Source organism: Carcharhinus amblyrhynchos, chromosome 6, assembly GCF_965287045.1.
Source record: "Carcharhinus amblyrhynchos chromosome 6, sCarAmb.v2.hapA, whole genome shotgun sequence".
NCBI lineage: Eukaryota > Metazoa > Chordata > Chondrichthyes > Carcharhiniformes > Carcharhinidae > Carcharhinus > Carcharhinus amblyrhynchos.
In genome coordinates, this window is record NC_137329.1 from 10,334,034 (window position 1) to 10,350,938 (window position 16,905).

Genomic DNA, 16,905 nt, shown 5'->3' on the forward strand with positions numbered 1-16,905 from the left:
AAATGCAATAATTAGCATTTATCTTTGCTGAGATTCTCATTTTAAGAGCATTCGCTACATAATGAGATGTTACGTTTTAAAGTGTAAAGTGACATTTGTGGAAATGGAACCAAACTTGATATAAATATTATTCTGAGGTGTCAATTATTAACTAAATAGGAAACATAATGGAAAGCAAGTTGGGCAAGAGCCATTGTTGCCCTTCTCCCCAATGGAACACATACTATTTGCACTGAAATTTAATCTATTCAGATAATAAGCACGGCTGAGGTTTTCAAGAACATAAAATCCTTCAAACGTTCTCCAATTTCAGGAGTTAATCAAATGTTCCAAGATACCAATCTAACATAATTATTTACGGAATTGGACCTGACAAATAGGATAAGGAAACATTTCACTGGGGTCGTGGTGATCTTCTGATATTATCTTGGTGAAAGTCTGAAGAAAGAATCTAAACAGCTGTGGAAATTCTGGATGGAAGTTTTTGTTATCCGAATAAGAAGGAATCTGTGGGGTCAGAATTTCCAATCTCTGGATGATCGTACCCTGAGCTTCAAGGTTTTAGGTATCCAGATCACCAACAATCTGTCCTGGTCCTCCCATGCTGAGACTATACTTAAGAAAGCTCAGTAACATCTCTATTTTCTCAGAAGACGAAGGAAATTTGGCATGTCAGCTACAACTCTCATCAACTTTTACAGATGCACCATAGAAAACATTCTTTCTGGTTGTATCACAGCTTGGTATGGCTCCTGCTCTGACCAGGACTGCAAGGAACTACAAAAGGTTATGAATGTAGCCCAATCCATCACGCAAACCAGCCTTCTATCCATTGAATTTGTCTACACTTCCCGCTGCCTCGGCAAAATAGCCAGCATAATCAAGGACCCCACGCACCCCGGGAATTTTCTCTTCCACCTTCTTCCATCGGGAAAAAGATACAAAAGTCTGAGGTCACGAACCAACAGACTCAAGAACAGCTTCTTCCCTGCTGCTGTCAGTCCTTTGAACAGAGCTACCTCACATTAAGTTGATCTTTCTCTATACCCTAGCTATGACTGTAACACTACATAATGCACTCTCTCCTTTCTTTCTCTATGTATGGTGTGCTTTGTTAGTATGGTGTGCAAGTAACAATACTTTTCACTGTATACTAATACATGATAATACATAATACATAATAATTCACTGTATACCAATACTAATACAATACTAAATCAAATCAAATCAAATAATGGTTATTGTCACTGGGCTAGTAATCCAGAGACCCAAGAAAATGCTCTGGGGCTCTGGTTCAAACCCTAGTATAGTGGGCGATGAAATTTGAATTGAGTAAAAAATCTGTAATTACAAGTCTAATACTGGCAATGGCCATGAAGCTATTGTTGTAAAAACCCATCTGGTTTGCCAGTGTCTTTTAGGGAAGGAAATCTGCCACCCTGACTTGGCCTGGCCTACATGTGACTCAAGAACATCTCCAGACCCACAGCAATCTTAATTACCCTCTGAAAGCCACTAAAATATCTCAAAGGAACAAAACCAGATAGACTGTCCACAATTGACATAGACACCAGAAGTAACAATGACAAATTCAGCCCTGTTGATCCTGCAAAGTTCTTCTCAGAAATATCTAGGGGTTTCTTCCACAATTAGGAGAGATACCTCAAAGATTAGTCTAGCAACAGCCTGACATAGTCATGCTTATGATTATAGATAATATCCCAGACAGCGACATCACCATTCCTCAGTATGTCCTGTCCCACTGGCAGCACAATGGAAGACAGTTGGGAGGGAGTTGCCCTGAGAGTGTTCAACATGGAATCCAGACTCCATGAAATCTGATGATATCAGGTCAAATGTGGGAAAGGAAACCTCCTGCTGATTACCCATGATGAATCAGTGCTCCGCCATGTTGAATGCCACTTGGAGGAAGCACTAAGGGCACAGAATGTACTCTGGGAAGGGGACTTTAGCTTCCAACACCGAGAGTGACTTGGTAATACCCTCACAGACTAAATTGGCTGGGTCCGAAAGAACATAGTTGCGAGACTGGGACTGCAGCAGGTGTTGAGGGAACCAACAAGAGGGTAAAATATAATCTTCACCAACTTGCCTGCTGCAGATGCATCTGTCCATTAGAGTATTGGTAGGAGTGACCACCTCAGGGTCTTTGTAGAGACAAGATCTGCCGTCACATTAAGGAGATCCTCCACCAAGTTGTGTGTTACAATCAATGTGCCGAATGGGATAGATTGCACAAGTAAGCACCATAAATATCCCCATTCTCAATGATGGAGGAGCGGAGTACAATAGTGCAAAAGATAAGGCTGAACTATTCCCAACAATCTTCAGCCAGTGGAAGTGTGGAGTGGATGATCCATTTGAGCCTCCTCCAAGGTCCCCAGCATCTCAGTCTTCAGCCAATTCAATTCACTCCATGTAATATCAACAAGTGGCTGAAGGTGCTGTATACAGCACAGGCCATGGGTCCTGACAATATTCCAATAATAGCCCTGAAGGCTTGTGCTCCAGAACTTGCCATGCTTCTAGCCAAACTGTTCCAGTACAGTTACAACACTGGCAATATGGAAAATTGTCCAGGTGCGTCCTGTACAGAAAAAGCAGGACAAATCCAACGCGGCCAATTACCACCACATCAGTACATTCTTGATCATTAGTTAAGTGATGGGAGGAGTCATCAACTGTGCTATCAAGAAGCACTTGCTTAGCAACAACCTGCTTACTGATTCTCAGTTTGGGTTCTGCCTGTAATGACTTCAGAAATATCCAATTTGTTTGCCACTAATTCTACTGTCAAAAAAGAACTGAACTCCAAGGGTAAAGTAAGAGTGACTGCCATTGACATCAATGCAGCTTTTGACCAAGTGTGGCGGCAAAACTGGAGTCAATGGGAATCAGGAGGAAATTCTCCACTGTTTGGAGTCATATCTAGCACAATGGAAGGTGGTCATGATTATTGGAAGTCCATAATTTCAGCTCTAGGACATCAAATATAGGAGTTCCTCAGAGAAGTGTCCAATGTTCAACCATCTTCAGCTACTTCATTTATGATCTTCCTCTCATCATAAGGTTGAAACTAACTAGAGAACAAGTCATATTAGACTGGGTATTGTGTAATAAGAAAGCAATAATTGGCAACCTAGTTGTGTAAGATGCCTTGGGTTAGTATTATAGAATTCTTCAACAAGGTGGAGATTGGTGTAGTTGATTATGAGGCGAGGCTCCTGAATCTAAATTACGGTGGGGTGAGGCTTGAGTTGGTAATGATAAATTGATGAATGTTACTGAAAGGGATGAGAGTGGATAGGCCATGGCCAAACATTCAAAGAGTGCACGGATGAATTGTGACAATTATTCACTCCTGTCTGACACAACAGTAAAATGGGAAAGCTGGCCAAACCATGACTTACACAGGAAATTGGAAATAGTGGCTGGAATTCTCAGATCTTGCACGTCCCCCTCCCCCTTCCCCCCCACCCCAGCTGCTCCCCCCCTCCCCCCACAACCCTCCAAGCAGCCAAATCTCCATAGTGGGACCAGAAAATCCCAGCTGTGGATGAGGTAGGAGAGTTCTAGCCAGTATTAGATTCAAATAAGAGGCATATAAATTGGTTAGACAAAAACAACAGGCCTAAGGATTGGCAGCAATTTAGATTTCAGCACAGGAGGACACAGGGATTGATTAAGAAAGGGAAAATAGAAAATATGAAGAGGAATGACATTCGCCATTCCCCAATCTGTTGGGACCTCCCCAGAATCTGGGAAATTTTGGAAAATTACAACGGACACATCTGGTGTCTCAACAGCCCAATTCCTGGACGATCCTCGGATGCAGGCCACGTACGACACATTTCTCTTCCCACTGCCTCGGAGTCGAAGGCAAGGATGTCCTTTCTTAGGTAAATGGAGCAGAAGTGTGCAGACAGCTGAAGAACTTAGATGGGGCGGGGGGGTGGGGGGAGAAAAACAAACTCTGGCATCTGGTCAATGGAAATATAACCCACAGAGCACAAGAAATTACATGTTGTGTAAAAATTTGTTAGCAGTCAAAAAGATTAGTCACTTTGCTGTGAAGAAACTTTATTAATGTGCCAGACCATCTGCTTGCATTCAGGAATTAACTAGGCCAAATCTCTTTCACCCGTCTTGCAATACTCAGCATTGCGACAGACTGATTGAAAAAAGCCGTCTGTTTATACTTGAAATATTTTAACACTCCTTTCTGTAATTCCCTCAAAAAGCAATCTATTTTAACTCAACAATGACTGTAGAGAGTAGAATTAGTGGCGAGCAAATTGGATATTCTTAACAATAACTGATCAAAATTGGTGTCAAACCAGTTCCTTCCCGGCAGTAATGTTCTTCTAAGCAACACTGTGGCTCGAAGTCTCTGGCCGCACTCGCCCCAAGACCAGAAAATCCAGCTCAACGTCAATGGATACTTGCAGGCGGCACGGTGGCGCAGTGGTTAGCACTGCTGCTTCACAGCTCCAGGGTCCTGGGTTCGATTCCCGACTTGATTCACTATCTGTGCGGAGTTTGCATGTTCTCCTCGTGTCTGCGTGGGTTTCCTCCAGGTGCTCCAGTTTCCTCCCACAGTCCAAAGATGTGCGGGTTGGGTTAATTGGCCATGCTAAGAAATTGCCCTTTTGTATCCAGGGATGTGTAGGTTAGAGGGATTAGTGGGTGGGATATGGGGGTAGGTCCTGGGTGGGATTGTGTTCGGTGCAGACTCGATGGGCCGAAGGGCCTCTTTCTGCACTGTAGGGTTCTGTGATTCAGATAACTCACCTGCTATGATTCCTGTGGTGGACAGGTTGAGAAAATATGTATGTGAAAACAAGGGATATTGAAGCTGACTGAGCCTTTTTTACATTGTCCTCCCAATGGGCGGATGCCAACTGCTAAGTTAATCCAGTAACAAACTTAGCTCAACACAAACTTTCATAGTATGGTTCACTGAACTTTAACAGTGACACATGTTTACCTGCATGGACCCATCTGCAACATCAAACACACTCTCTCTCCTCCTATACGCTCTAATCATTGAAATCATAGAAACTCTACAGTGTAGAAGGAGGCCATTTGGCCCATCGAGTCTGTACCGACAACGATCCCACCTAAGCCTTAGTCCTGCTGCCCCACACATTTACCCCACTTATCTCTCTAACCCACATATCCCAGGACACTAAGGGACAATTTTGCACGGCCAATCAACCTAACCTGCGCATCTTTGGAATGTGGGAGTAAACCGGAGCACCCGGAGGAAACACATGCAGACACAGGGGGAACGTGCAAACTCCACACAGACAGTGACCCAAGCCAGGAATCGAACCCAGGTCCTTGGAGCTGTGAGGCAGCAGTGCTAATCACTGTGTCACCGTGCCGCTTAACCCAGCGAGCGAGAGAAATGATCCTTCCCCACCTCGTCACAGGCTATTGTGATTTGTTATGCCTCCTAGCAGAGTTTGCTCTTCACTGAATTTAAAGAAGGATAATATCATGTAAAATTTTTAAAGTTTATTTATTAATGTCACAAGAAGGCTTACATTAACACTGCAGTGAAGTTACTGTGAAAATCCCCTAGTTGCCACACTCCGGCGCCTGTTTGGGTACACTGAGGGAGAATTTAGCACGGCCAATGCACCTGACCAGCATGTCCTCTGGGCTCTGGGAGGAAATCAGAGCACCCGGAGGAAACCCACGCAGACATGGGGGAAACATGCAGACTCCGCATAGACCCGCGCCAGAAATTGAACCTGGATCCCTGACACCTTGAGGTGGCAGTGCTAACCTCTGTGCCACTCTTTAGTAGAAAAACCCCAACATTGCATCCTCTCTGGGTAATCTTACCCAGAGAGGAAGATCAAAGCTGCATCTCACAGAACTCTGTGATGTTCTGACAACTGCAAGTTTTGCTCTGAAAGAAATGAAGCATCTTTTATCAATTGTTTCCACTGAAATGATAATACACCTTATTACAGAAGGCAGGATGATAGACTGCAGACAATAGAACAAAGCCCAGTGAAAATTAATGCAGATTTTTAAACCGGAAATTTAAAGTAATGCTTTTTTCTACACATTGAGGTGAAAATTAAAATGATAGTTTTCAAACAGTGATTCATTACTCCATCTCAGATTGCTAGCTCTGCTTTTGTCCTTAGTATCTCCTTATAAACCCTTTGATCTTTTAGATGAGAGCTGTAGGGTTTTTGCCCATGGCACCATTTCTAATCCACATCCAGACCAGAAACTGAACTGGATTAGCCATATAAATACTGAGATGACCAGAGTAGGTCAGAGGCTGGGAATGTTGTGGTGAGAAACTCCCCTCCTGACTCCCTAGAGCCTGTCCACAACCTCCGAGGTATAGTCAGGAGTGGTATGGAATACCCTGCTCTTGCCTGGATGAGTGCAGCTCCAACAACACTCAAGAAGCTCAACATCATCCAGGACAAAGCAGCCCGTTTGATTGCTACCCTTTCCACAAACGTTCAATTCCTCCAACACCGATTGAACAGTGGAAGCCATGTGCACCATTTACAAAGTGCATTGCAGGAACTCACCAACGTTCCTCTGCTAGCACCTTCCAAACCCATGACCACCACCACCTCAAGGTTCTGCCTCAATCACTCATCATCCTGACTTGGATATATATCTCCATTTCCTTCATTGTCACTGGGTCAAAAACCTGAAATTCCTCCACTAACAGCACTCTTGGGCAATACGTGCTGGCCTATGCACCTGACCAGCATGCCTTCTGGACTGTGGGAGGAAACCAGAGCACCCGGAGAAAATCCCACGCAGACATGGGGGAAACATGCAGACGCCGCATAGACCCGAACCAGAAATTGAACCTGGATCCCTGGCACCTTGAGGCAATAACCCCATCCCATAAATGAATGAAATAAAAATAATTATGTGGTTCAGTCTCTGAAATGAAGAAAGGATCTAATTGAATTCACGGTGGTTATTACAGAGAAGTGAAAAATGATGAAATGGCAAAATATACGGGAGTATTTTATTCTCTGCCGATTGCTTTCTTTGTCTCAGTTGGGGGCTGCTGAGTGTTAGATATCATAAACCCATCTCCAAGTTAAATCTCAAAACAGGCAGAACATCATTTAACTGGCATCAACTATGCGGCTGATGAACACAATGTAGAATTCTAGAATTGTTACAGCATGGGTAAGCCATTCGGGCCATCATGTTTTGCCAGCTTAATGCAATGCAAGAACAATTCACCTAGTGCCTTTTTCCTTTGAGGTCACTTTAATAAACCACTGGTCTTCCATTGTTAAATAGAACATAGAACATAGAACACTACAGCACAAATAGGCCCTTCGGCCCACAAGTTGTGCCGATCACTTCTATACCTACTAGGCCATAGAACTATCTGCAACTTCCAAGGCCATTAAATCCCATGTACTCATCCAGAAGTCTTTTAAAAGACCCCAGCGAGTTCATCTCTACCACCACCGATGGCAGCCGATTCCACTCACTCACCACCCTCTGAGTGAAAAACTTACCCCTAACATCTCCCCTGTACTTGCTTCCCAGCACCTTAAACCTGTGTCCTCTCGTAGCGAACATTTCAGTTCTGGGAAATAGCCTCCGAGAGTCCACCCTATCTATTCCTCTCAACATTTTATAAACCTCTATCAGGTTGCCTCTCAACTTTCGTCTCTTCAGGGAGAAGAGACCTAGCTCCCTCAACCTATCTTCATAAGGCATGCCTCCCAATCCAGGCAACATCCTTGTAAATCTCCTCTGTACCCTCTCAATAGCTTCTAGCCTATTCACCAAAAGAGAAAGTGCTGGAAAATCTCAGCAGGTTTGGCAACATCTGTAAGGAGAGAAAAGAGCTGACGTTTCTGGCCCTTTATCTATTCGCCTTTCCTACATCTAATTATTGGCCTGATGTTTGTTTTTTCCGTTTATTTATTAGTGTCACAAATAGGCTTTCATTAACACTTCAATTAAGTTACTGTGAAAATCCCCTAGTCACCATACTCCAGTACCTGTTTGGGTACATTGAGGGAGAATTTAGCATGGCCAATTTACCTAACCAGCACTCTTTCAGGCTGTGGGAGGAAATCGGACCACCCAGTGGAAACCCACGCAGACACAGGGAGAATGTGCAGACTCTGCACAGACAGTGACCCGAGCCGGGAATCGAACCCGGGCCCTTAGCACTGTGAGGCAGCAGTGCCAACCACTCTGCCGCTGTACCAAGACATATGAACATTCACCTGGATTAACCTGCTAAATGAAATGATTCTTTCTCCAAGATGTTTTCATTCAGCGGTGGAATAGAGCGTGATGCATCAAATTGTTCATGAAGTGATCCAGAGTTTGTGGCATCCAATCCACCAAAGCAAGTGGTTAAATTAAATTTATAAATGGTCTGGCACCAAGAATATAACCACATCCGGGACAAAGCAGGCCACTTGACTGCTATCCCTTTCCACAAACATTCAATTCCTCCAACAGCGAAGAACCACATTGTCGTAAGAAAAAAAAAACTGGGTCATTAAACCCCTCCTGGGAAGAAACGTGCATCATGCGTACAAAGTCCAGTTTGTGCTGCATGGTGAATTCTTAATGACTTCTTAAGTACCTTAGCAAGCTAGTTAGTTCTGATCAATCATTATAAAAATGAAGATATAAAGAAGATGAAATGGAACATCGGCAATGATCCCAAGATAGTTCTAGGGTAAAACCAAACCAATCGCATTTCAATTTATCCTGCACAGCCTTCCTCACTAATATCTGGAGGAACTGTCAGATCAAACATTCCAGAGTCCTTCATCACTGCTAATGGAGATGTTCTGGCCACGATAGATGGGGCTTGTTTTTCTGCAATGTTACAAGAGGACTCCAGCCAAATCAAACAAAGGACAACAGGCATTCCCTGAGCACTCCTTCCTATCTCTGTAATCTCCTCCAGCCCCACAGTCCTCTGATATCTGAGTTCCTCTCCTTCTGGCCTCTTGAGTATCCCCAATTTTAAGCAATCCACCATTGGTAGCCGTGCCTTTGGCTGTCTAGGTTCTAAGCTCCTCGGTAAATCTCCAAACCTTTCCACCTCACTTTTCTCCTTTCAGACATTGCATAAAAACCTATCTCTCTGAGAAAACTTTTGGTCACCTGCTCTGTTATGGAATGTTCTCCTTCATTGGCAGAGGTGTAGAATATGAAAGTAAGGATATAATGCTGGAATTGTATAAAATACTGGTGAGGCCACAACTGGAATATTGTGTGCAGGTCTGGTCACCATTTTACAGGAAGGATGTCATTGCTCTGGAGAGAGTGCAAAGGATGTCAAGAATGTTACCAGAGCCAGAAAGGTGTAGCTATAAGGTGAGATTGGATAGATTGGGGTTATATTCCAGGGAACAAAGAAGACTGAGGGGTGACTTGATCGAGGTGTACAAAATTATGAGGGGAAGAGAACGAGTGGACAGGATGAAATTATTTCTCTTGGCAGAGGATTCTAGAATCAGGGGATGTAGATTCGAGATTAGTGGCAGAAGGTGTAGAGAGGACATGAGGAAGAACTTTTTAACATAGAGGATGGTGGGGTCTGGAATTCGGTGGTCAAGTTAGTAGTGGAGGCAGAGGCCTTAAACAAGTAGTACCTGGATTTGCTGTAAGCGACAGGGCTTTGGGCCAGGTGCAGGAAGGTGGACAAGATGGGCTGAATGGCTTCTTTCTGTGCTGTCACTTTTCTATGATTCTGTGTGACTTGGTATTACAGTTTGATTTATAGTGCTGCTATAACATGATATGGGATGTTTTTTCACACAAAGGTGCTACATAATTCCAAGTTGTTGTTGACCTAGTGCTGTGCCATTTAATTGGATGGTTTGCTTGGGAGAGAGAATATAGATTTAATAATTCAAATTATCAATAGTAATTAATTATTTTGATTACTTTCTAAAATTAGAAGACTTTTTATTGGCTTATTAGTGATCCACCCATTCTTGTTTATGGCCTAAAGCATCGATTCATTGCAAACCAATCCATTTGAAATATTCCAATGAATTATAATGCACTTGTGGTGATTGTCCCTTTATGTTTTAAAGTTTATTTATCAGTATCACAAGTAGGCTTACATTAACACTGTAATAAAGTTACTGTGAAAATATCCTAGTCGCCACACTCTGGTACCTGTTCAGGTACACTGAGGGAGAACTTAGCATGGCCAATTCACCTAACCAGCACATCTTTCAAACTGTGGAAGGAAACTGGAGCACCTGGAGAAAACCCAAGCAGACACAGGGAGAACGCGCAGACTCCGCAGAGACATTGACCCAAGCCAGGATTCGAACCCTGACACTGTGAGGCTGCAGTGCTAATCACGGTGCCACCGTGCCACCCTAGCAGGTTAGCAGGTTTGCTCACAAAGTCTGCTTGTGTACATGTCGCTCCGTGAGGGGCCCACGTAAATTTTGAGATGTATCGCAATGGCTGAGGACTCAATCCCTCACTGTCCAGCTGCTTACCATGCAGATCTATGCACACTGCCCCAGAGTGAGCAGCTGAGGAGGGGAATGGAGAAGAGCAGGGAGAGGAGGAAGGGAGATGGCAGTGAACACAACCCCATTTAGGGTTGGCTCATCTGCCAGTGAATGAAACTCCTATTCCTATTCAACAACAGCCCCACAGCATAATATCCGTCTGCTACTGACCATTGTAACAGCTGCTAGTTGACAATACCAAAACAAATATCCAAAGCAACTTTATCCAGTAAATCATGCAATACCACATACAAAAACCAACACATCACCTTGTGTTTTCCCTTGATGCCTGTGTTTTCTGTGTGTCTACAGCGTCCTTCTATGCAGCACTTCATCTATGCTGCAGAATGGCCAGTGGAATGCTGCTTACTTCTCTGGGGTGGTTGTAGATGGTCTTAAATTGTGCAGTCCTAGCCCTAGAAGACTTGGCTCCAGGCTGCAATACCTTGACATGGGTTTGCTGGCCAACGATAAAGGCATTGATGAAGTGGTGGGAGGGGGATCATGAGCAAGGGTTGTGAGAAAGGACAGCAAGTTCCTAATCAGCATGTCTTTTGGACTGAGAGCAGAAAGCGGAGCACCTCTGGAGGAAATCCACGCGGACTTCGTACAGACAGTGACCCAAGCCGGGAATTGAACTCAGATCCCTGGCACTGTGAGGCAGCAGTGATAACCACTGTACCACCAGGCCACCACAGGGACAACACAGCAGAAAAAGGGCACTTGACTTGGGGAAGGACTGTAGAAAAAGAGATAATCCACCATGGATATCTAAGGAAATAAAGGAGGGTATCAAATTGAAAGAAAATGCATGGAAAGTAGCAAAGACTAGTGTGAACCTAGAGAATTAGGGAATTTTTAAAGGTCAGCAGAAAGCCATGAGAAAAGCTATAAAGAAAGGTAAGATGGATTATGAGAGTAAACTAGCTCAGAATATAAAAACAGATAGCAAAAGTTTCTACAAATATATAAAATGAAAAAGAGTGGTTAAAATAAATATTGATCCTTGAGAGGATGAGAAGGGGAACATAATAACTGGAAATGAGAAAATGGCTGAGGCATTGAACAAGTATTTTGTGTTGGTCTTCACAGTGGAAGACACAAATAACATGCCAAAAATTGATGACAGGAAGGCTATGGCAGGTGAGAACCTAGAAACTATCATTACCACGGAAGAGGTAGTGTTGGGCAAGTTAATGGGGCTAAAGGTAGACAAGTGTCCTGATGGAATGTATCCCAGGGTACTAAAAGAGATGGCAGGAGAAATAGCAAATGCACTAGTGGGAATTTACCAAAATTCACTGGACTCTGGGGTGGTTCTTGCAGATTGGAAAATAGCAAATGCAACTCCACTGTTTAAAAAAGGAGGCAGGCAAAAAGTAGATAACTATAGGCCGGTTAGCTTAACTTCTGTAGTAGGGAAAATGCTTGAATCTATCATCAAGGAAGAAATAGCAAGACATCTGGATATAAATTGTCCCATTGGTAAGACGCAGCATGGGTTCATGAAGGGCAGGTCATGTTTGACTAATTTGCTGTAATTCTTTGAGAATATTACATGTGCAGTGGACAATGGGAAATCTGTGGATGTGGTGTATTCGGATTTCCAGAAGGCATTTGACAAGGTGCCGCACAAAAGACTGCTACATAAGATAAAGGTGTGCAGTGTTACGGACAATGTATTAGCATGGATAGAGGATTGGTTAACTAACAGAAAGCAAAGAGTGGGGGTAAATGGGTGTTTTTCTGATTGGTGATCAGTGACGAGTGGTGAGCCTCAAATTTCGGTGTTGGGACTGCAATTGTTTACAATTTACATAGATGATTTGGAGTTGGGGACCAAGTGTAATGTGTCAAAATTCACAGATGACATTAAGATGGGTGGAAGAGAAAAGTGTGCAGAGGACGCTGAAAGTCTGCAAAGGGATATAGATAGTCTAAGTAAGTGGGCGAGGATCTGGCAGATGGAGTACAATGTTGGTAAATGTGAGGTCATCCATTTTAGTAAGAATAACACCAAAATGGACTATTATTTAAATGGTAAAAAATTGCAGCGTGCTGCTGTGCAGAGGGACCTGGGTGTCCTTGTGCAGGAATCTCAAGGAGTTGGTTTGCAGATGCAGCAGGAATTAAGAAGGCAAATGGAATTTTGTCCTTCAAAACGCTAGAGAAATGGAGTTTAAAAACAGTGAGATTATGTTGTAGCTGTATAAGGTGCTGGTGAGGCCACACCCAGAGTGCTGTGTACAGTTCTGGTTTCCTTACTTGAGGGAGGATATACTGGCACTGGAGGGGGTGCAGAGGAGATTCACTAGATTGATTCTGGAGTTGAGAGGGTTGGCTTATGAGCAGAGATTGAGTAGACTGAATTCATTGGAATTCAGAAGAATGAGGGGAGATCTTATAAAAACATATAAGATTATGAAGGGAATAGATAAGATAGAAGCAGGGGAGTTGTTTCCACTGGCGGGTGAAACTAGAACTAGGGGCATAGCCTCAAAATAAGGGGAAGCAGATTGAGGACTGAGTTGAAGAGAAACTTCTTCACACAAAGGGTTGTGAATCTGTGGAAATCCCTGCCCAGTGAAGCAGGTGAGGTACCTCATGAAATGCTTTTAAGGCTAGGATAGATACATTTTTGAACAGTAAAGAAATTAAGGATGGGTAAGTGGAGCTGAGTCCACAAGAAGGTCAGCCATGATCTTATTGAATGGCGGGGCAGGCTCGAGGGGCCAGATGGCCTACTCCTGCTCCTAGTTCTTATGTTCTTATGAAACAGTGGGACTGAGAGTGGGTAATCACCCCAGGCAGAAGAGTCCGAAGTCAGGCAGAAGATAATCTAAAGGCATCTAGAAAACATATAGTAGACATATAGCGACTGTGGCATCTGATGGGCAGTTTTAAATCTGTAGCGTGCATCATTTTGGAGCTTAAGGAAGCAACCAAGCATAAAGTCATAGAGGTTTATAGAAAGGAAACAGGCTTTTTGGCCCAACTTGTCCATGCCGCTCTTTTTTTTAAACCACCAAACTATTTCCAATTGCCCACATTTGGCCCATATCCTTCTATACCCATCTTACCCATGTAACTGTCTAAATGCTTTTTAAAAGACAAAATTGTACTTCCTCTGCTACTACCTCTGGCAGCTCGTTCCAGGCTCTCACCACCCTCTGTATGAGAAAAAGCAGATCTCACTAAAACACTAAGGTGGGATAAAGTGGTTGCTTCACTTGGATCAGTCCTTCCAAAACAAGAAAATCTATCAATTGCTTTGGGCAATTTTCTTGTTTGGGCGCAAGCATACCTCGAGGTCGGAACTGCTGCTTACCTTTCTGTTGGGCTGGTAAAACGGAAGCCTGGAGCTGTTTTTTGTTGATTGCATTCCATTCTCCGTGGTTCTGGGAGGGTTGATGTTCATAAAGGGAGGCTGGTTTTTCAGAACTCCAGACACGCAGAGTTGTGCCACCTCTTTCAAAGCTTTCAGCTGGGACTCCTGTGACAATGAAGAGCGCACACTGATTAGATGCCAGTGAACCAGCAAATTAATACCTTCTTTGAGCTTTCACTATTGGTCGGGGTATAGTTGCGGAGCCAACTCTCCAAACTGTTTAACTATCATTGTTTTTTCCTGCACGCCTAAAAACAACTCTGCTTAGGCATTCACAAGGATTCCACCATCCTATCTGACACTTTCACCACTCCAGTCCTACGCTGGAGAAAGATCTCACATAAATTACTGTTCAAAATAGCTTGAAAGGACAATTAAATTGACCACAAATAAGCAGCAGATACTCTTAAATTGAAGTACGTCAAAATTCCAAGCAAACTTAAATTGATTAAACATTATCTTAATTTTATTATAAGAGGCCAGTTCTCCCAGTTTTGGCACAAGCCCCCAGATGTTAGTAAGGAGGACTCTGCAGGGCTGGGTTTGCCATTTTCGTTTCCTGTGCCTAGGTCAAATCCAGATGGTCCGTCCAGTTTTGTTACTTTTTATTTTCTTTGTAGTGGCTGAATACAACTGAGTGGTTTGCGGACACGTTTCGGAGGTCATTTAAGAGTCAACCACTTTGCTGTGTGCCTGGAGTCACGTGTGGGCCAGACCAGGTAAGGATGGCAGATTTCCTTCCCTAAAGTGAATCAGTTGGGTTTTTACGACAATCGACACTGGTTTCATCGTCCCAGTCTTTCAAAGATCTCTTGATTTGTGCTGTCAGGTTTGGGATTTACTCTTGCCACTATTAGTTATGAAGGATGGGAGGGAGAAACCAGGTAACAGCAGGCCTGTCATTTTATCATCAGCTGTGGGAAAGCTACCAGAATCTGTAGATAAAGAAAAACGATTACTTCTGGTGGAAATATCAGGAACAAAGAGATGTAATCTTAAAATTATAGCTGTTTTATTCAGGAAAGATATTGGAAAGCTTTTTTTCTCCCACTCAAAGGGAGTAGAAGTTTTGAACTCGTTCTGCAAAAAGCTTTGAGTATGAGGATAATTGGAGTTGCCAAGGTTAAGATCAATAGATTGTTGTGAGGTAAGGACATCAAGGGATATGGAGCAAAGACAGGGAAATGGACTTGAAATGGAAATTTGCCATGACATAATTGCAGAGAAGGCCCCCAGGTCTGAATGATCCCCACCCCCCCGTTCCATTTCCAATGTTTTTAATTGCGCCTTTGAAACCCTCCTGAGCCAGCAGAGGGCAATTTAATTTTAAACTTTGTTATTTGGTGGCAAGTCATTTTTTTTCTGGTTTCACAGCCAGTGGCAGGCTGCACTAATTAAGTTATTAGAAGACTGATGGTTTTTGGTCATCACGTTATCAAAAAGATACAAGCGGATTATCTGTCAAAACACTGGCCAGCTTGGAGCAACTGGAGACATGTTCCAGGTCTGCGGGCCATTCTGAGTTGATGTGTCATTCTGTTTTATGTTACTCTGTTGGCTAAATGTTGCTTTTTTTTTTAATAACGCTAAAATGCAGTGATGTCTGCCTTATGCTTGAAGTGCCCTGCCTCCAGATAAAATTCGTATTCTAGCTATTCGCAAAGCTGAACAAATGCTTTCCAAGACACAGATATTGTATTGAATTGTTACACAAAAATAGGACAACCAAGTGCTGATTGATATATCTGACCACAGTCTAACACTAATTATGACAAACTACCATAGGTCCAAAGATGTGCAGGTTAGATGGATTGGCCATGGCAAAGTGTACCTTACTGTCCAAAGATATGCAGGTTAGGTGGAATAGCCATGCTAACTTGCCTATTAGTGTCCAAAGATGTGCAGGTTAGGTGGATTAGCAGTGCTAAATTGCCCGTTAGTGTCTAAAGATGTGCAGGTTAGGTGGATTAGCCATGCTAAATTGCCCGTTAGCGTCCAAAGATGTGCAGGTTAGGTGGACTAGCCGTGCTAAATTACCCCTTGCTGTCCAAAGATACACAGGTCAGGCAGATTAGCTGTGCTAAATTGTCCCTTAGTGCCCAAAAATGTGCAGGTTAGATGGAATTGGTGATGACAAATTGCTCCTTACTGTCCAAAGATATGCAGGTTAGGTGGATTAGTTGTGCTAAATTGCCTCTGAGTGTCCCAAGATGTGTAGGTTAGGTGGATTAACCATGGGAAATTGCCTCTTACTGTCCAAAGATGTACAAGTTAGGTGGATTAGCAGTGCTAAATTGCCCTTAGTGTTCAAAGGTGTGCAGGTTAGATGGATTGGCCATGGCAAATTGCTCCTTACAGTCCAAAGATGTGCTGGTTAGGTGGATTAGTTGCGCTAAATTGCCCCTCAGTGTCTGAAGATGTGCAAGATGTGGGTTTCCTCCGGGCGCTCCGGTTTCCTCCCACACCCCAAAGATGTGCTCTTAGGCTGATTGGTTTTACCAAATTGACACTATTCTCCCCTGAATCTGGCTAAGTCAGGGGTTCTATTTGTAGATACGCAGGGTAGAATAGGTGTAGGGTGATGCGGCGGCGCGGGCTTGTTGGGCCGAAGGGCCTGTTTCCCGTGCTGGGTTGTTCTTTGTTCTTTGTTCTTTGTAAGTTAGCTGAGTAAGACACGGTAAAAACGTCCATGGGCAGAGGGAATGCTTTTACAGAGAGTCGTTGTAGATTGATGGGCCAGATGGTCTATTTCTGCACAGTAGGGGCTATATGGGTCACTGAGAATTTGGATGATATTTATTCCATACAGTAAAAAAAACAGAGAAAATTAGGTGAAGTGAAGTACTATTCAGTGTGTTTAAAAATGCAAAATACTTAGAAAATGTATATTTTTTTTAAAGCAAGTTATGTAAAAGGCAATAGAATAAACAATGATTTTCCTGATTGTGATGGAGAATTGAAGCATAATTTGAC

At 43.2% G+C, this 16,905-nt stretch overlaps 1 protein-coding gene across 5 annotated transcripts in view; it reads right to left on the bottom strand.

Annotated features, from left to right (window-relative positions):
- Window positions 1–16,905, bottom strand: part of luzp2 (leucine zipper protein 2) — a 337,695-nt gene that overhangs the window by 66,972 nt on the left and 253,818 nt on the right. For all 5 annotated transcript variants that reach the window (XR_013886774.1, XM_080189886.1, XM_080189885.1 and 2 more), the window contains one exon: window positions 13,873–14,037. Coding sequence is in view for 4 of the 5 variants with exons in the window: in XM_080189886.1 (XP_080046012.1) it covers window positions 13,873–14,037 (165 nt within the window). In the remaining variant the exon portion in view is untranslated. The remainder of the gene's footprint in view (window positions 1–13,872; window positions 14,038–16,905) is intronic.